Raw genomic sequence first — 21,031 nt, 5'->3', positions numbered from 1 at the left:
TTTTCATTATTCATTATTTTAATACCATTATTTAAGAGGCTTTAGAATATTAAAATTCCTCAGCCTGTACCACAGTAGGACTGAAAGAACTTACATATAATCCCTTCATTTATACAAGACATTTATACATCACTTTCATTTATACAAGAAATAACCCAGCTGAAGAATCGAGACCTAACCTAAAAACGTAAGCTGAGAGCCAAAGTACGCTGCACTATGTTTACCACATCTTAAATAATGCCTAAGAGCAAACTAAGACCTTCACTAAATTTACAACTTGGTAACTCAGTTAGCTGGTCAAAAGGAATATTTTTTTCAAGAATTCAGCAGAATGGGTCACCCTGCAGTAAAGTACTGAAAGCTTTTCGTTCTTCATGATGGTTCTCACTAAACAGCATGAAAACATTTCAGAAGTGTTGAGCTTGAGCTGGGAAGGCTCTGGTGCATGCAGAGTTCACTCCTGTGTTTAATCTTTGAGGTTAACTTCTGTTTACCTGTGAAGTGATCATGGTTGTGGGGTGGCATTTGTCAAGAGAAAAGAGAGCCTGAAAATAATTAATGATAATAAATAATGGTTAAAGTGAAATGTGAGAAAATTCAAGGTGGATCTAGACAATGTGTTCCATTTTTCTCTTCATCATGCAAATATATTCATTCAGAAGACTTTTTGTGTCATTTAACATACCTGCAACAGTAGCAGACAAGACAAAAAGAGCACCTTGGTGTGAGGAGTGCAAGATTTGTTGAGACAGTTTTGGAAGTCATAATTATAACTTATTTAATTATACTTAATTAAAATTAATTAATTAAAATTAATATGCACATGAAGTTTATTCTCTAAATAACAACACTGCCACATGTGAAACACACATCATGATTAAGGAGGGCACTTTTTGTGTGTAAAGCTCTTAATAGGTTCTTATATCATTACTTTGGCAGCATGATGCAGTTGCAACACAGTTTCCAGAACAGTTCAGAACAAGCTGCAGACACCCTGCAGGACTGCCAGTCCCTGTTTGGGGAACACTGGGATATTCTTTTCAGGCAACTCTGAATGCGTTGATAGGAATTACAACCACTGCTACCACTACAGTTGTATCTGACACTCATCTGTGAAGCAGCCTCATGCAAGAGCAGACCTGGGGCAGGGCTTGTGGAAAGCCATTGACAAGGTACCATCTCACAGCCAGTCATCAAATTGCAGACTTGAAGCCTACTGTCAGTATTAGTGAAGCTCTTCAAAGGGGCAAGGCGAAGAAAAGGAGGCCTATCACATGATCTTGTTGACTGACCAGTCATTTAATGCTATGCAAGAGCAGAGACTCACAGAAAAGAGAGAGAGGGGAGTGGATGAGAAATCAAGACACTACCAAGTTATTGTCTACTAAACGAATCTTCAGCAGGTGAGGTCTGCAGACAGAACAATGCTCTGGCAGTGCACACAAATTATCAGTTCCGAAAAAATGGTGGGCAGAGGGAGTGAAGCAACTGGTCAAAAAAGAAAGTAAAAAAAACGCCTTCAAAAAACCTGACACACAATAACAACAAAAAGAACAAATGTGACTGCTTTGATTTCCATCTGGCTGTAGAGCTTAAGCAGCTTTCACTTCATAATTTCTAAAACAATAATCAAAGAGCTATGCAGATCTATATATAATAACACAATTTCTGATCTTCCACAGAAGTTTTGTACCAACGTAACATCTGAACACCATGGAAGCTAATTCCTAAATTATATTGGCAGAAGATCATATTCAGGATCTTTGTGAGTAAATAAATCATATGCAAGAGTAATATGCATCCCCAACTGGCATAAATCAGTCTGACCATTCTTGAACAAACTGTAATTTCTACCACCAGCCAGTCTACCCAATACATAAACAATCAAATAAGGCTGTATGACAAAGCTCCTCTAGCACACAAAGTTCAGGTTTACAAAATTAATGAACTCTTTATATTAACAGTGATATAAGAAAGCAAATAATAATAATACAAGAGAGTCAGCTAATCTTATATGCAGATTCTGGGATGCTTTGTGAAATTACAGTTCCTTACTGTAGGAATCCATTGGGCAGGCAGCATGAAAAACTCTGACTGTTGCAATCTCAGTTCTCTGTGCACGGTTCAGGATTCAGTGGCCCGTGTTCAGTGTACAGGCCTGAAACTTTGGAAGAGATTCACAGAAGCTCCAGGTGAAATTAATTCAAGTCGTTAAGGGAGGAGCAGGTAGAAGTGGTAACACCTGGATCCCAAAGACCATTTTTATAAATGAAGATAATCTCATCTAGCTTTTTACTTGGAATTTTACTTTTTACTTTGGAATTTTACTTACAAGAGACAATACCAGCAGCAATCAAAAAAGTTAAGATATTGGAAACTGCTGATATGACTCCTCTTTCCAGTAGGACTTCCAATTATATATATATAAAAGAAAAAAGCATTAAGAATGGATCTTTCTGAGTTGCAAAGACCTAATACAGGGTGGACTGCAAAACCACTGCAAAGCCAGAAGGGATTTGGAGGCTGTTCAACTGAGGCTTCTTTCATGTTGGTTTATTTTAGAAATGCAAGGGTTGTATTCTTTGTGACATGGTCCCATTCTGGTTGAGGTCTAAAGTAACCCACGACTATTCAAGAGAAGCAGGAGTCCTTTGGAAATTACTCACAGAGCACTTGACATTAAGCACCTAAATCCAAGCTACCTTCTCCCTACTCTGTGAATCACTTTATGGACCACATAGCAAGCATCCTCTTTGCTTTGACAGTTACTTCCTTCTCTGCATTTGAGTTCTCATTCTACCATGCTCTGGTCTGAGATGTGGGAGATGAAAGCTGATTATTTTTCAGATATTTTCTCCATCCAATACCACTTCCAAATCACCTTTCAAGGAATATTATCTGGTACTGATAGATGACATTACAGAGAGAAAACAAGAAAGAAGTTGCAATATTTCCTAATAAACACTTGGAGGATTTTGCAACAAAATTGATGAACATATTCTTACTCTAGCAAACTAGAGTAAGACAGACCCTTGACAAAATTAACATCCGCTTGAAGTCCTCCCTCAATCCAAACCTGTCTTCCTACACACCACTGCACTCGCTCTGTCTTTTATAATTAAAAGCCATTTTAGAACGTAACTTAGGAGTCTTCGATGCTCTTAATGCTCTTCCATCAAGGTGTAGTGGAAACTGAATAAGGTTGATATGCACTCTAACAGCACAAAAGGCAGAGGTAGACAGCTTTTGTTCAAAGAAAGAGAAAAATCAACAAGAGGACGATGAATAAGAAGAAAGAATAAGAAGGGAGCAGTTGCAGAATAGAGAACATTTAAGAGGCCTTAAAAAGAGGAGAAAAAGATTAGAAAAACGCAAAACAAGAAATACTAGGATAAACCTTAATTTTAAGATAACACGGAAAAGTGAGGGAAATCTGTTCTGAGACTGGAGATACATTTATAAGAGGAGAAGTGCAAGAGACTGTTAAAAGGTGTAAGGAATATGTTTTGTCCTCAAATAATGCATTCTTATTGAACTCTTAATATTCAGCTTCCATAGAAGATCTGAAAGAATCCTAAATTCTATTGCTATATTAATACAGCCGTAATGCTTTAAAGTTGTAATGGCTGTTTGGAGATATATGTCACTAAACACTAGCCTAGAAAATGGCAAAAGATTTAACTACAATGCATTTAAAAACATGAAAAGCCAATATCACTGCAGTTTTCTTTCAGCCACGTTGCTCTGAGAGATTTGCTAGTAGTATTTAAAGCTCTATATCTCTCTCCGGCTATACCTAAACTATTCCAATCAGGAAAGAAAACAAAACACAAATTATTGTGATGGATACGAATGCTATTTTCTCTTCACACCTCGAAGCCACCTCTCACTGGAAGAGTATGCAATACAAAGAGATGTTCCTCCATTTCTACTAGTGGACTTTTCATCTTGACAATGGAAGACAAAATATCAGGATAGAGTCCACTTTCAACAAAATCAATCTGTTAAGAGGTTTGCTTTTATCTTTATTTATTTATTTTTATTTTCTAGGTAGCATTCATACATGTGCAGGCTGAATAAGTCTAAAATTGGGAATTGGTCAAGAACATGTTTCCAGAGGCTAGCAATGCTATAAAGACCTCATTTTTTGTACCATATAATCATCTTGTAAGCAAACTTATTAATCCGTGCTGGCTGAAAGTCAGGACATCTGTTTCTGAGGAAATTTTCACATTTCTAAATTTCCTTTTCATTCCAAATTGGAAGAAAATGAAAGATTTGTCATATTTTCCATAAATGCTCTAGAAATTAATAATTCCAGGTTCATGCTCTCACACAAAAGTAATGCCCCATTAATTAACTAGGATATAGAGTAGGATATAGAGTATGTTCTATCAGATAGAGTTCTTCTATCATCTGTCAAACTGCTTCATTATAACCCCAGAGAATCACATTTTGGAATATCTAGTTTTCTAGACCAGTCAACATTCCTTATCTGCTTTTTTTTTTTTTTTTTTTTTTTTTTTTAATTTAGTGATTTTTAAATAAAGTAGGAAAAATGTATTACATCAGAGTGACACAGTGCCAATACAGTTTATACATCCTTTTATGTTGTACACAAACATATTTACAAGTATACATATATTGCCTATATGCGCAACTAGCAGTGTGGAACTGAAGACTAATTTCTCCCAGTTTTTGTTTAAAGCTGATTTAATACTATTTTCCAGAAAACAAAAGCAGTAAGAGCTTTTCCAGCAGACATGACCTCCGTTCCTCTTAACAGGGGACATAAGAGTACTCTGTCTCTTAAAGTATCCCTTTCATTAAATTTTTTGAGAATAAAATTATCCTGAAGACATTATGATGTGGAGAAGAATCAATTTAGGAGGAACAAAACTGAAATTATCCTCAAAATTGCCTGCTATAATCACATTTAGTGCTATAGGAAACACAAAGTTTTGATCCTAGAAGAGAACAGAATGTGTTTATAACACAGCAACTCAGACTTCATTTTAGGGCACCCACAAGTTAATTGCTGTCTTCGAGAACATGCAAATAGATTTCTTGATTTACTTCGTGTCTGCTCACATGCCAGACTACAATAGAAGCAATCAAAAAAGCCATTCCATGGCAAACAGAAAATCCACACCTATCAAATGCTGTGTGCTCCACCTAAATTAATTTTCCTTTGTAGAATTACAGTGAACTCCAACCTAACCCTCACCTTCAGACTTCCACTACAGTTTATCAATTTCATACATTCCTGGACTTCCATGTGACTCGAGTCCTGCATTGCGAAAACATGCCATTTAGCACAGTAGTGATCTCACAGTATTTGCTACAGATGGAAGGGACTTCTGGAGATCACCAAGTTGACTGCCCACAGCAAGGCGAACTTGAGTGGGTTGCTCAGAGTTTTGTGCAGTTGTTTGAGTACCTTCAAAGACGGAAGCTCTGCAACTTCTGTCCCGGTGTTTGACTACCATCCAAGGAACAAAATTGTTCTTACCTTTAAACAGAATCTCCTGCACCTCAGTTGCATGTTGCCCCAGTAAATAGTCTGGCTCTGCTTTCTTTACTCTCCCTATCAAGTATTTGTACAAACTGATACAATCCATCTAAAGCATCTCTTCTCCAGGCTAAACAGTTGCAGCTCTCCCAGTCTTTTGTGATACATCAGGTGCTCCAGTGGACCTTTGTTGGCCTTACTGCATTACATTCATGTCTTATACAGGGAAACCAAAACTGAACTCAACGCTTCAGATATGACCTCACCAGTGCTGAATAACAGGGGGATCATTACTTTCCTCACTCTCCTGGTTATGCTCTTCCCAATGCAACCCAGAAATCTGTTGTTATTTTTCTGGCTCACATTCAACTTATTACTCCCAAGACTCCATTTGCAGATCAACTTGTCATAATCATGTCAATGCAATCACTGCAAAATTAATTTAGTACAATTGGTGTTGCAATCCCAGGCAGCATTTGGCTTTGGAAATTTTCATATTTTCAGAATATTACGTTATCATACCAGTTATCTCCCTTTTCTCATATTAGGTGTGTGGGAAAAGTTGACAGATAAGTATCAACCGCACAATTACCACCCAATTCTTGCTTCAATACATACAAAACATCTTCCCACCTACAGTCTAACCACTTACCTTTCTTTTTCCCAAAGGCTTCTTTCCAACAAACACTGTCCATAATGGGAATAAATACACCCAATTGGACCTGATAATCTTCTTCAGCTGCATGCTTTGGACAATTAGTGGTAAACAGCAGGAAGTCCAAGAAAATCTAGTGGACAACTACAGAACAGCTTGTCAACAGGCACATTCCTACTCATGACCTTTATATGAAGTTGTGAATCTTCTCATTACATACCTTTAGCTTAAACTCTGTTTTCAGCAGAAGACTCTGGTCTTGATGACTCACTGTACAGTAATGCCCTGAGTCAGCACAAGAGGCTGGAGCCCTCCAGCTCCCCAGCTGAGATCGTTTCTTCCCTACAGCAGTGAGTCAGAGGAGCCCACTGCCATCTGAGTTTATGCTGCTAGAGCTATCCTCATCATTTCTCAATTCAATTTCTTTTCATGTAGATTTGATTTTCTCTGCTTTGTTTTACTTTAACCTCCATAGGTGTAGACTAGCATTCAATGTTTATACAGCCCATCTACAAAGGTGCCATATAAAGGCTAAATTTTATCTTTCTTAAGGAGTCTATCTTGTTCAGGCTTTAATGACAGCACAACAGTTTGTCTACAGCTCTGTGGACAGTGCAAATGCATCTTTCAAATGCAGTCATAATGCCAAACACCATAGCAAATGAGAAGTAAGAACAGCCCTCACTTCCACCTTCTTCTCAGTGAAGACGAGAATCCCAAGGACATGGTAAGCAACAGATCTAGTGAAAGTTACGTATACAAGTCTCTCAGAATTGAAAACCATCAGCATCAGAAGGAAGAAAAGAGTGGAAATTCCAAAGTAAGGATTTTAGCCTCATTTCTATTGCTTTATTTTTTTGTTTGTTTTATTTTCCCATCCTTCTGCTTACACAAGTAAATATTATCTCAGGGGATGGGAAATGAGCAGGTGTGATCACACCAAATATAAAAAAATAAAAGCCACTTCTTTCTCCAGGTCACTTCACTGATGTTAAAAATATAGCAACTTGCTTGTTATGAAGGATACACAAATAATACTGCATGCATAAATGCAGAAACAGCCTCAGAAATCTAAAAATCTTATACTAGTGAATGCCTTCCTGGGGTCTAACCCATGTTTTTTTTTAATTTCAATTTTTATTTTATTTTATTTTATTTTGCACTAGAGTAACTATGTCAGTGAGACTGATATATTTAATTTTACTGTACTGTAGGTTACTCCCTTCTGTCCCCATTCTCTGCAAGAGAAACCAAGACAGAGTAGGTGCTGTTAAGAAGTAAGTTTTTACTAAGCTTGCACTGAGAGAAAATGCAAGTGATTTAGATATATTCCTTTATCCATCCTAGTGTGACCTCTAAGTGCAAAGATGGCTTTTTATCATTTCAGACCAAGTGTTAAGGCACATCATTTATAATATTAAAATTAAGTTTAGACTAAAGAACCTGTAAGGTACTTCATTAATACAGGGTAATTAGGAGAATTTCAGCATTCTGTTCTTTCTTATTCAAAACGTAATTTGGATTAATAGCTGGTATATAAATATGTATCTATCTTGCATACTACATAACATACAACAGATCTAATGGCATATTATGCTTCTTTACAGCTCTTCGATTTTCTTAGTTCTACAGACAAGTAACTTGAGAGTTAGAAGTCAATTATGTGATATCAGTAACAGCTGCAGGAAGCTTCACTACTGCTCAGCACTATGAAGTTTACGTAAGGAAAAACTTGGAACTGTGAGATATATTAACTGTGCAGAAAAAAATAATCATTACATTTCACTCTCTGCTTCTAGTACAGAAGACATAGCTTTGTATTACAGACCCACCAACACTATGAAAATCACCTCTAAGATGACAGCTGGCTGTGATCAATACTTCAACTCTCCCCTCTGTCACCATTTCACTACTCAGAATAATAACAGGAAAGGTATCATCCCTATGAGAAATCAGTGACTGCCAGATGATCCTTACTGAAGACTGCAACTTGACATCATGTACCGAAGAGACTTCCTTGCAGAGGAAACCTACATATTCCTCTTCCTTTCCCTCATTTGGATGCCTATCCCTGCTGGCTTTCCCACATCTAATAGTTCTTTAAACAAGTGAAGGGAGTCACTGGTACAAGAGGTTACAAAGAGATCACAATGTTAAATAAACAGTTCCAAAGAACTGCTGATACACATCGCGTGCATTTGATTATTTGTAAGGTGCCAGTTACAGGCTTACGCCTACTGCTGAGTGTTATCTCAGGTTACTCTGCTCACGAAAGCCATGTGTTCTGTAAATCTAACATCCCTGCAAAAACTTCAAGTTAAACTTGAGACAGGCACAGAAACCCCCAAAATGTCAAAACCGCTGTAAACATGGAATAATTTTTGACTGTTATAAAAAAAAAAAATAATACAAAAAATGGTCAAGTAAGCATTGGTCAATTCTGGCACCCCCATTTTCTTCATCTTGCTGACAAGTAGCAGAGATAATCAAGGGAACAGATTTCCCCAAATGTTAATATACTACATAATTTCTATGGACTAAATAAGAAACTAGTACACAGACATAGAATCACAGAATATTTGAGTTGGAAGAGACCCTTAAAGGTCACGTCCAGCCTGGTCCAGACTTTGAATGTCTCCATGGACAGGGCTTCCACCACATCTCCGGGCAAGCTGCTCCAGTGCCTTACTGCACAACATTCCAACCTAAATCTCCCATCTCCTGGTTTGAAACTGTTTCCCCTTGTCCTCTCACAACAGACCGTGATGAAGAGTCAGCCCCCTTCTTTCTTATAGCCCCGCTTCAGATACTGAAAGGCTGCCATCAGGTATTTCTAGAGCCTTCTCTTCTCCAGGCTGAAAAAGCACAGAATATTAGAAGCTCTTCTTTTTGCAAGAAGAAATTCTTAGCAAATGTCTGTTAATCAGTGATAGAGGCATAAATATTAGCAACAGAAAGAGCCACGGCAATTTGGATCAAAAAGCACTGTTACAAGAATCCAGGTGAGAAGCGAAAGGAAGTTGCTAACAGTAGCAGTAGTAGTCTGCACTCTGACAGAACACCACTAATAGCAGCTCTGCACAAGTAATAAACTCCCAGTATCCTCTAGTAACTTGTCATTGAAACCCTTCCCATAGATGAACTGTGGCTTGGCTGTCATACTTCTGTCACCTGGACATTTTAGAAATTGGTTTTAATGGTGTTTTCTCCAGGAGCTCAACACATATCTCCAATTTAATTCCTAATTTTGAGATTGGCATGAATGTTCACCTATAAATAGCCCTTTATAAATAGGTACAGTTTGAATGTGTTTTTCTATACTCTGCTTTCTTTTAAAGGAATATGCCCAGCTTAAGTGTAAACACAAAAGCCTATATTTTCTTCCAAGCAACAGAGGGGAACACCAGCCAACAGTTGCCCATGAGGAGGGTGAGTATACACCATGTTGGTCACAGCTGGCAAGGCAGAGCTCCATCCATGCCAAGATAGACTGACTTCCTCTCCAGTTAGAAGCAATCATTTTCCTGTGTGATATCTACTTGTTTTAGCGACCAAAGCCCAAATACCAACTCAATGAAATAAAAACAAAAATACATGGTAGAAGCTTAACAACTAAACTGAGAGAAACACAGAGAAATGGATGAACACTGTACAGTACACATTTATTTGGAATGTATTTATTATTAATGCTATGGTGTTATAATTTTAAAAGGAAATTCATTTGAAGTATGAAATAAATTGCTTTTTAGTTATTTTCTATGTCTTTTCATAAGGAAGTTATCAATGTCCAATTCAGTTTCAACTGAATTAACTATCCAAGCAAAAAAAAAGTCCCAGATTCTCTTAATAAAAAAGAAATCATAAAGATTAAAAAAAAAAAAAAAAAAAAAGAGAGAGAGAAAGAAAGAAAAAAAAAGGAGAAAGTTACTGTCAGTGAACATCTGCATCCACTTGCACACTGGTGAATGACAACTGAACAGTAAGATCATGTCTACTACACAGGGAACTACGCAAGAAATCTAATAATATTGCAGCCTATACACAGGATGGGCAGAAATAACAGTCACTGCCTCACCCAACCAACCAAGAGGAGGTTTTGGGTTGCTGGAAATGCACAACATCCATACTTATCATTCCAAATGCAGTATCCTCTCTAACCTCCCTGTAATCACAATAAATCACCACTACTGGATGATTTAAGGATTATGAAGATCAAACATCCACACACACCCCGTATACCAGAGACACTGACAATGCTTTAATGTATTGCCACTTGAATCAATTCTGACAGTTTGCCATATATACAGACGCATACACTCACACACCTGCTCATTGCTTCATGTTACCCTGACTCACTAGGAATTATACAGCACTGAACTAAAAACGAGTCAGTTGAGGTTAGCTTTGAGGCTGAATTATCATTGTAAAAGTAAAATTTCAAACAAAAGTCATGAATTTCCATACGCTTAATGTCTAGAGTGTATTGACCTGACTGATCATGAACCATGAGGCTGGATCAGCTTAAATCAGTGCTGCTGGAAGACTGCTATTCCTTATAGTCAAGCTATACCTGACCACATCAAGCTATTCCATCAGCTGAGGAAGATCATCTTCACTTTTAAGAAACAATCCATAGACATAGATACCAGAGGACAAGAAAGGAATTGTAAGATCAGATTGGTGAATTAGGCAGCTATCCCATCTGATCTGAGCTCAAGCTGTTGCTTGTAAGGCACCAGAAAGCATATTACAACTACTGTGCAAACATGAGACACAAGTATCTAGAGAACATGAGCCAGGTATACAGAAAGCACTGAAAAACATTACTTGACTCAGACATAAGATTGTTGGACCACATCAGAAATGTGTTTAGTTAGCACATCTTCTGGAGAATTCAGCCAACCTCAATCCGTTGAGATGGCTCTAAAAGGGAGAAGTGTTACCCTCTCATTTTGTGCCAGATAAGCACACTGACAAACCTTATTTTCATATGTTCCTCTCACAGAGGACAGTCTTGGAGGGATAGGCAGAGCTGCTGCTTCTTAGCAGACAATGTTTGGAATCACATAAAATAAAGATGAAAAATTATATTTCGCTCAGAACAACAGATGGCACTTTATCTTTTTAGGCCAACCAAAACTACAGCACTATGCTATTAGTAAGATCAGCTTCAATTCAGCTTCAACCTGTCTTGCTTGCTTTAGAACTAGAGAGAATTGAGAGAGTAGTATCAATAAGCACTTACATTACGTCCTTAGAGCTGAAGGCGTTAGATAATTCAAGAGGGGATCCTTAATTGCTAACATGTCTTAGTAAAAACAAACAGACAAACAAAAAACAGCAAACAAGCAAACAACACAACAACACAAAATTGATGGATACTATGAAGAAATATGTTTCCATTGCAATGCCAAACAAAATAATCTTCTAAATTACTAGGTAACATTATCATTGTGCTCAGTTACAGTTTCTAAAATCAACTTGGTGTTTAATCTAAGGGAGATGAGAAGGAAGGGAAAAACAAAAAGGCTGTTAAGGTATTTTAGCACCTCATCCATAACTATGATGGCCTCATCAGGTAGAGCCGCTAAATCTTACAGTTATGAGATTACCTCAGAGAGCAAAGCTTATTTCTAAAGCACTCATCATCAGCAGATCCAACTGTTAGAGGATATACTTAATGTTCTAATCTATTTTTTTTCTTTCATACGTGAGTGTAGGTCAAGGATAGGGAAATCAGGAAAAATGGTTTCTTTGAAAGGGAAACAATATATATAACTTCAGAAGGATCTAGATTCTTTTCCTGACTTTGCTAGTTGATTCATCAAACAAACCAAAAACCACACCAAACAACCAGTAGGTTAATTCTGTTAGCAATAGGGTGAATATATATAGAACAAAATTTTCAAATTCTGTATTCTCAGTTGCACACAAAAATATGTAACCAAAATGTATATGTATAATATATGTATACCTTAAATCAAGTCAACTTTTAACCTTTAGCATGACAGGTATTATCCCCCAGACATAAAGAACTTTGTAAGACATGCAAAGTCCAAATCATAGCTCCCCCTGAAGTGTGTTTCTTACTGCTTTAAGACCTGGCAAGTTGGTCATCCTTTACACAGCAAGGGAAGTAAAACCACACTGCTCAAGCAGCCAGCTACTGTGAAACAGTTTGAAATAATAGGTATAAAATGCTTACTGAGATTCTCAGCACCACATCGTTACTTGCCTACCAGTATCAAGAGTTACCGGAGTACCTATACTAAGTATAAGAAAGAAAGAAGAAAGATAAGAAAGAAAGAAGATGCACTCATGTTAGAAGTATTTCAGTACAGCTGTGAATTGAAAGTACACACAGAACTTGTTAAGATGTATCACAGCATCTATTTTGATTTGTTCGTTAAGTGATTTTGTTGCAAAATCAGTGAACAGACCTGCAGAAACCTGCTCCAGGATGTAGTGTATGCAACATCAGTTATCAACTGATGAATTTCAGAAAAACAAACTAACAAAAAAAAAAAGCAGATGTTATATTACACAGAAAAATGAAAAATTATCAATTCATTTCAGATATCCCTCTCTTGTCCTTTCCAGTTCTCAGAAAGCTTTATCAACCAAAGTAACTGCAAGCCGCTCACTAATGATGAGCACAAGGCATTGTGACTATTCTCCACAAGCAAAACACGGAGGTCTGGTGAAATAGGCTGCCAAGCAACCATAAGCAACAATCCATCATTCAGAGACAGTCCTCCTGCTCCGAGCAGTGGGAGCAGGTCCCGCCGCTTCTGCTCAGCCTGCTTCACTGCAGCGCTCTGCACTAAAAGTCACAGTCGCTCCACACCGCATGGACAGCCCGAGCCTACTCTCACATCGAAGCCTTAAAGCTGACGTGAAATTAAAAAGACACAAACACTTTCTCAAATAATTGCTAAGAAAACCTCCCTGGATGAGAAGTGCACACTGCACAGGCAGCAAAAGAAAAAAGCAAATGATTTGGCATTGTCTAAATGATTCCTGGTGCTCAAAGGGTAATTCTACCTCAGCGTTAGGATAAATGTTAAATCAGCTCAGCCAGGCTACAAGTTTTGATGTCTTTTCAATCTGCAGAAGCCACACGGAAGTTAAGGACAGCAGGAGGCAGCTTGTTGCTCCTACTGTCCTCTCACCTGAGCGATGAAAGCAGCCGCGTCTGTCACTGACCAGAAAACTCGGCAACAGAACCTGACAAGAGCTGGGGAACGCTCGGCAGACAGCGCTCTCTCACGGACCGGCTCTTTCACAGCGGCTTAACGCACCGCGACAGCCTTCCGTGGGACGCTGCAACCGCCGCCACGGGGAAGGGAGCGCGCGGCCGCCCCCGCTCCTCGCCTCAGGCGCGCGCTGACCGTTACACCGCGCGGCCGCACCTGGCGCCCAGGTTTAAACCGCCGCGCGCGCAAAGCCTGCGGCAGCGGAGCCGAGGGCGAGCCTGGCTCCGGCGCGATTCCGCGGCGCCCGCAGGGCTGCGAGCGGCTCGTTCCCACAGCCCAGCCCTTCCGCGGGAGCCCTCCGGCGAAGCCGCGAGGGAACTCCGCTTTCGGGACGGCTTCCCGCTCGGCCTAGGACGCGAGGCCGAGGACACGGCCGGTGGGCGGCAGCCCGCAGGCCCGGCCCGCGCAGGTAGCCGAGGGCCCTTCTCCCGCCACCGGCGCGGGGCTGCAGGTGGAGGGCTGGGCCCGTCCCTGGGGCGACCTCGCCTCCTAGCGCCAGGGCGCGGCGCGGGCTCTGGACCCCGCCGGTCGGCCCCTGGACCTGTTCTCACCGGGCAGCTACGTGACCGAGCGACGGGGAACGGAGCGCGGAGCGGCGCAGCGAGGCCGGGGGAGGAGGATCCGAAGCGGCCCCGCGGCCAGCGGCTGCCCGGGACGCCGCGTTACCTTTCGAAGAGCAGCCGGATCATGAAGATGCAGAAGGCCAGCGGGAAGGCGAGGTAGAGGTCCTCCGCCTGCGGGAAGGAGGCTTCCTCCGTGCTCTGCAGGTCGGCCCAGGTGACGTTGTGCGGCAGCCAGAACCGCTCGTTCCAGAACCAGGCGAGGATCCCTGCCATCTTTGCTTTGTCTGTCGCGGCGCCCCCCGTTCCGTTCTGCTCCGCCGGCCGGCCTCTCCCGCCGCGGCTGCCGGGGGAGAGAAGAGGATGCGGGCGCGTGTCAACCCCGCGGATGCTGCTGCTGAGAGACGATGCCGGCTCCCCGCCCCGACTGCCCGGCTGGGGTAGCAGCCGCCCCGCCTGTCACTCGGCCACGCCGGCCCCCATTGGCTCCCGCCCGCTCCCCGCCAGCCGCCGTTGCGCGGTGTGCGGCTGCCTGAGGCTGCTCGGGGCCGGCCCCGCCGGCTGCCCGCGGCCGACTTTCCCCCTCCCCTCTCCTCCTCCGTCGCGGAGAGCCTGGGGGGCAGCGCAAAAAGCCCTTCCGAACCCGGAGCATCCGTGTCGACTGAGGGAGCCCCCGCCCTTAGCGGTACCCACGACTGTTATCCTCCTACTGAGTCGGACTGAAGGCAGGAGCCCTAGCTGAAAGGAGCCACTGAAACGCCTCTCTACTTAAACCCATGCACCAAACAGCAGTAAATGAGGCACGGACGGGTGTCTGGAGCACACCCCTCGGCAGAAGTAAATCTGAGGTGAGGGCTACAGCTTTCTATTCCTAGATAAAAAGTCTCTTGGCATTTATGTAGATCATGACTTTGTTATTTTACAGCCTGGTCCTAGCAGCTACAACCTACAAGAGGAAAATTATAGCTGTATCTGCTACATTTCACAGGAAAGATGTAAAGCAAATTTCAGTGCTGTTGTGGCCTCTGGCCTATAGACTAAGTGGCTTAGGCATAGACAAACATACTTCAAGTCTTAGGTTCACTTCTCCCACACCATCCTCTATCCTGACCTGCCTCACTTGATTTTTGTTGGCTTCAATTTTCTCCTCTGCATCATCACACTCTCCAGCTGGCTACTGAATTCCAAGAGAAGCTGACTGCTTTGCAGAGCACATTCCAGAATTTTTGTCATCCCGCTTGTAGGTTTGCTGCCAGCTTGCTCTTTATTTTATCTTTTTCCACTAGTTCTACTTGTCTTTCCTGAAAAACTAATTAAATAGTTTTTGTTTTGTTTTTTACATCTGTGTGCTGACAGTTCTACGCTGAAGAAAATCCTAAGGTAAACACACAGCACAACCATACAGTGAAAAATGCTACAGTTTTAACAAAATTGTCATTTTTGTATATGGTGAACATTGCCATGTAGGACATTGTGAGGATGTTTCAGGGAATGCTTTAGCAAGATGGCTGAGGAGTCATGCTGGTGAATCTGCTATTGGATGCTTTTGGCTTATTGCTGAGCCAACAGACAATGTATTTGTGAATTTTCTGATTCAGTGGTCCCTTCCAGGGCAAAGAGAAAAGAGCTGGTAGCTGGAGGCTACTCCATGGACACCCAGTTGTTCAAACCATCCAAAAAAAAAAAAAAAAAAAAAGTGTGGACTGTAGCACTGCTCAGAGCTATCTGGTTCTTCACTTCCTTAGCTGTGGAGCTCACCACCAGTGCCCACCTGAGCCCTTCACAAAGTTACAAGCTCTGCTGGCTCCAGCCCCATGCATAATTATCTCAGGATCCTGCTCAGAGTCCCAGCATGAGCAACCTGCTAGAAGGTGGGGCTTTGCTGATTTCAGCTTAGAGTGAAACACGCAGTGGGAGTCGCATGCCTCTAACACAGCCTTCTTTACCTACGAATCATGATTTTTTCTGAGCATAAGATAGCATGTTTTATTTCCTCAAATCCACAAGACTTTTAACCAGTGCTCAAACCATAACTGGCTGCTGTCTACATTCCTTCTTCCTGCCTCTCTCCCTTGCCCTCACAGCCAGATCTCACACCAGGTCTGACTGACATAGAGATTCTCTTGGGAACTCATTTTCCAGCTCTCTCACCAACATCTGAGCTGGCTCCTGCATATTCGCATATGCCTCTCTTCAATTACAAGACCCAAATCTTCCAGATCTCTCTATTTTCAGCATTGACCTGTCTTCAGAGATATATACATGTATCCTCAGAAGTATAAAATTTTGAATTGATAAAGTCTTCAGGTAGTTTCAATAGCTGACAATATGCAGAAAACCATTGGCTTAATTAGTGATAATTGCATTTGAGAATTAATTTTAACTGGAAAATTCATATCATTATTCTGCATCTAAAGGTGATCCATTTCTGCAGCGTACTTTGCTATTCCAATGAGTACAAATATTTTTAATATTTATGTCTGTTTCTAATACAATATAATAGCTCTTTCCCAGACACTGCAGAGGCTCATTGGTACTGGAATTTTGTATTGCTTACATGCAGATACAGGCAAGGAACTGGTCTTTGCAAAATGAACCTAGCCACAACAACAAAAAGAGGTTAACTCCCACTGAGCAACTAATACTACTCTGGCTTTTCTGGGAGAGTAGAATTATTTGGGGGCAACAGCTCTCTAAGGATATCTGAAAACATTTCTGAAACATTTGGGTGGGTGACCTTTAAAACCTTTTAATAGACTTCATATTACCACAGCAATCATGTGGAAGTAGCCAAGGGAAGACTACAGAATGAAAACACCCGAATCTTGTGCTGTGGAGAGGTGATACTACAGGGGAGCTCAAAAACAGTTTCACTAATTTACAGTGGTTAATAACCCCTTCTTAAAAAAAAAAAAAAACTGCCATTTTTTTTTTTTTTTTTTTGTGGTTCATCTGCAGTCAACAGGAGTTTGTATTGCACCTTTAAACTGCTTTGAGCCTGTTAGCATTCCTACAATTGCATCATGCTGCCAGCCATAACTCCAGGCTGTTCTTCTGAATGCCTGCTGATCCCAACAGGTGTGGGGCTTCCTTTTTTTTTTTTTTTGCACTGTTACTTATGTCAGTTTTCCTAATTCGCTTCACCCAAAAAGTAAAACCACACTGAGCAGCAGTCTGTTATGAGATCTATCCTAGACATTCAAATCAGTCCTGATTTCCACATGGGTTTATTGTTGAACTGAATAAACTAGTCTGACTTCACCCAGTTACCAAGTGGCACACACTGAATTTACTGCCAGAGCTCTGCATAATAGAGCTTAAAAATACATCCATGCAGTAGGTATCCCCAGGTTATATCACTTCACAGTCTTCCAATTGTTTTTATCTTGGCAGACAAGCAGGTTTTGATACTTGGGAAGACATGCAATTGTAATTAGTTTGGCTGCTGTGAGATGATGTGTGGACAAGTAGCTTTAGTTGAAAGAATGGTTTATGTGCCTCAGGAGAGTTTGTGCATTGTGCTGGGCTCTAATTCAAGTTGACCCAAAGCAGAATTGCTCTGTGAGAACTGGTAACTGGTCAGAAGGAAAAGAGGAAGCAAGGATTGAGTCACTATATATCCATGCCACATTTTTCCTCTATTGTTCACTTTGGTTTGGCTTCCTGCTCTAGCTTTGAAGAAAGTGTGACAAAGTGTACATTGTAATTATGATACAGTCATAGCTCACAATTTCAGCATTGCTTAACAACATAAGCTTGTGGTAAGCTAATTAGACTGTATGCACACTATGATAAAGTTAGTCAATCTTTTACATCCATTTTGACTGATTTGTCCTGAAAGAAAGTTTCTAATTTTACATGCCAGCTCTTAGCGCACACAGAAAAAGGGCTGATTTTATCTCATTTGAACTAGTTACAGTGTTACACTTCACTTGGCACTTCAGATAGATCCATTTCATGCCTATTTGTGTGGCCAGGTTTGAGCTAGAATCTCATCACAATCTACTTAGCATAGTAAAAGAACTTTTCAAACCTTATTGCAGTTCAGGTTATTGCTGCATGGAGTTATACGGCTCTTGTCTCAGCATCTAGTGATACTCTGGGGGACTGCAGACTTGAAGTAGTCCAGCCTTACTTACTTGTACTGCAAAATCCGAGCACTAACTAACCACATAGCTGTGCCAGACTCTACAATGAGCACATAGCTTGGAGTCTGTGCCAGCTTCACATCAGCTGCAAGGGGACAGACAATACCTGACCAGAGAACTAATCTGGCATAAAAAGGCAGCTACTTCAGTGCTAACCCATCAGAATACTTACACTGGTTTTACATTGACAGTGCAAGTTTGAGAGATCAGTATTTGCCTCCTAATGGCTGGAAGTTTTGTATCAGTTGTGGCAGCCTGAGTTACCCACTGTGTTACCTAACCACAGTCCTAAGAACTCTAAAATTCACCCTCAGAGTTAAATTCACTTACTGGTCATCTTCAGCCAGCTTCCAAGGTGGTTTTTATATTCTGCCCAGAGGAACACTTACCCAGTTATCTCATTTATTTCTTTTTCCTCACATGCTCTTTTAAATGTAGTTATACATTAATCATTAGTCATCTGTTAACACACTTGTGTTTCACACATGAATGAGGCCATTGCTATTTAGCATTTGGTTTAAAGACCCCAGATATAAATTGTTAGCTGCCTCAGTGCTAAATGACAGGCAACTTGCCAGCAATAGATTTTTATTTTCTTATTACATGGCTTTAAATGTCTTCCTTAGAAATTTGCTGTACTTTCATCATAAGTGTACAGGGAGACCTGTGCATGTTTGGTTTGACTGAAACTATCAATTAATGCCAACTTATCAGATTAACATTTTCATCTCCTCAAATCATAAAATAAAATATATTACTCTGACATTTTTAAGCCAGAGTGTCCATTTTTCTTTGTAACAACATTGCAAGAGTAAGGTTATTTCACTTAAGTGAATTGGAAGCAAAAGTATAAATCAAAGGATTGGTTAAAATTGGGCACATCATGGCTGTGTGATACAAGTGCAGATACAAGTCTAGAGCTTTAAAGCTCTAGATAGTAATCAAAGAGTTCCCTGCTTTCACTGCCAAGGTCAGCACTCTCAAGATGGCAAGTCACACAGATAAGGCAGCTAACTGGCAAAGGTACTAGACAGCTAGACTGGTCACCCAGTGGCCACACTCCCTGCTGGCAGTACTCTAATGCTGTCTCTTCTCTATCCTGAACATAACTTACTGCATCCTGTAAATAGGCTCATAAGCCTGTAAAAGGAAGCTGACACTATTTTGTCTCCTGCCTCTGTTACCAGAGCACAGCTACAGTGAACACTGGACAGCAAATTATTTAGGTATGGCTTTAAGCATTTTCTCACTGCAGTACCCAATTTCTCCTTTCTGCCCAGAGTCATGCAAAGCAGGACAGGCTTCTCAAGCTACATTTCTGCTCTACTGTGTATTTTCACTTCAGCTAGTTCATGCTGGGTAACTAATCAACAGAAAATTGATGTTTTCTCCACCTTGATTATGAAAAAAGGATGGGTTCTATTTCTTTTATCAAAACAAAAAGCACCATATTTTGTCAGATGTTATATATAGGTATTATGTTCTAATTATATAAAACAGTTGCATGCTTTGATGTATTACTTAATCTTTGACAAGTGTCATCATTTTACCCTCCCTAGCAGGCTTTTGCCTCCACTTTGACTTAGAGTGGCTGTAGCCAATCTGTATTCTTTTGAGTCCTTAGTCTCACTTGAAGTCCCAGAGCTGCCACACACTGTGCATGACTGCACCCTGAGAGTAGACGAGGAACTCTTTATGTCAGTAACAGACACTTTAACAAGATCTCTCTAGTGATTTATCATTCTTCAACTCATTCTCACCCACAATGCCTTCTGGATTAATCAGTGGCTTAACTAACTTTTTTTTTTTAATTAAAAAATGTAGATATTTATGCATCAAAATAAGCATCCAGCAGAAAAGGTAAGAGGACTTGTTCACCTACAGGAAGCATTCACCCAAATTTAATATTGGTATAGCCTCACCTTGAATACTGTGTATAGTTCTGCACTCCTCAATTTGAAAAGGACGTTGAGGTCCTTGAAGGCATCCATGAGGGCAGTGTAGCTGATGATAGATTGGGAGGCAAGTCCTTTGAGGAGAGACCAAGGACATTAGGTTGCCCAGCCTGGAGAAGAGAAGATCATTAGGTGGCTTCATTGTTCCCTGCAGATCCCTGAAGGAGGAAAGAGAAGGAAAGCAGAAAAGCAGAGAGGGGCTAGGCTCTACTTCTGGGAGCCAATAACACAAGACGCAAGAATGGCACAGAGCTGTGCTAGTGGACATTCAGACTGGACACAAGGAAAAACTTCTTTAATGTGAGAGTGGTGAGACACCAGAGTATGTTTCCTAGAGAGGTGACTGATACCCCATACCTGTAAGGATTCAAGAAGCATTTGGATAATGCCCTCAGTAGCAGAGCACTTAACTTCTGGTTAGCTGAGCAGTAGTCAGGTAGCTGAACTAATTGATCTTTTGAGGTCTCTTCCAATCAAGAAATTTTATTCTTTTCTATTCTACTCCATCTTAACAGGAATCTTCCCTTAAATAAATAACATAGTCTAGGCTAAGAGGGAGTATGTCAGCATCTGTATCAGGTCAATGAGCATCCTTATTTCAAAGCAGACACAGAGGAATATAAATGAATTTTACTTAAGCCCTTGCTAGTCAAAGAGCAAGTTACCTCAGCTCTCTCTCTCTTATACTCACTGCCTATAACATGGAAGCTGTAGAGTGCCTGCACTGATCTTACAGGAAGAACATAACAATCAGAAAGAGCAACACAGAAGGCCAGCAATACAGAAGGCATAATAACAAGTGTACTAGCACAAATAAAAAGGTGCCACAAAAGATAAATACTCACCTGTTGCTAAAGAGTTAGGCTTACAGGGAAAATACCACAAGAAAGGAATCCCAAACCAGAGATCTTTCCCCAGTGGTAGTCAGCTTTTAAATGGTGCCTA

The 21,031-nt window shown here is 40.7% G+C and overlaps 1 protein-coding gene across 5 annotated transcripts in view; it reads right to left on the bottom strand.

The window, feature by feature from the left end:
* CERS6 (ceramide synthase 6) overlaps window positions 1-21,031 on the bottom strand; it is a 113,243-nt gene extending 92,212 nt beyond the window's left edge. For 3 of the 5 annotated variants that reach the window (XM_052674991.1, XM_052674992.1, XM_052674993.1), the window contains exons 1-3: window positions 20,932-21,031; window positions 20,054-20,196; window positions 14,090-14,326 (exon numbers count right to left, since the gene is read on the bottom strand). In XM_052674991.1, coding sequence (XP_052530951.1) covers window positions 14,090-14,259 — 170 coding nt within the window. In that variant the 5' untranslated portion in view covers window positions 14,260-14,326; window positions 20,054-20,196; window positions 20,932-21,031. Of the gene's footprint in view, window positions 1-14,089; window positions 14,429-20,053; window positions 20,197-20,931 lie in introns of those variants that run through there. The other 2 variants (XM_052674995.1, XM_052674994.1) reach the window with 2 other exon arrangements.

This window comes from Tympanuchus pallidicinctus, unplaced genomic scaffold (genome assembly GCF_026119805.1).
Source record: "Tympanuchus pallidicinctus isolate F22 unplaced genomic scaffold, pur_lepc_1.0 scaffold15, whole genome shotgun sequence".
Classification (NCBI taxonomy): Eukaryota; Metazoa; Chordata; class Aves; order Galliformes; family Phasianidae; genus Tympanuchus; species Tympanuchus pallidicinctus.
This window is presented reverse-complemented; position numbering and strand designations above follow the sequence as displayed.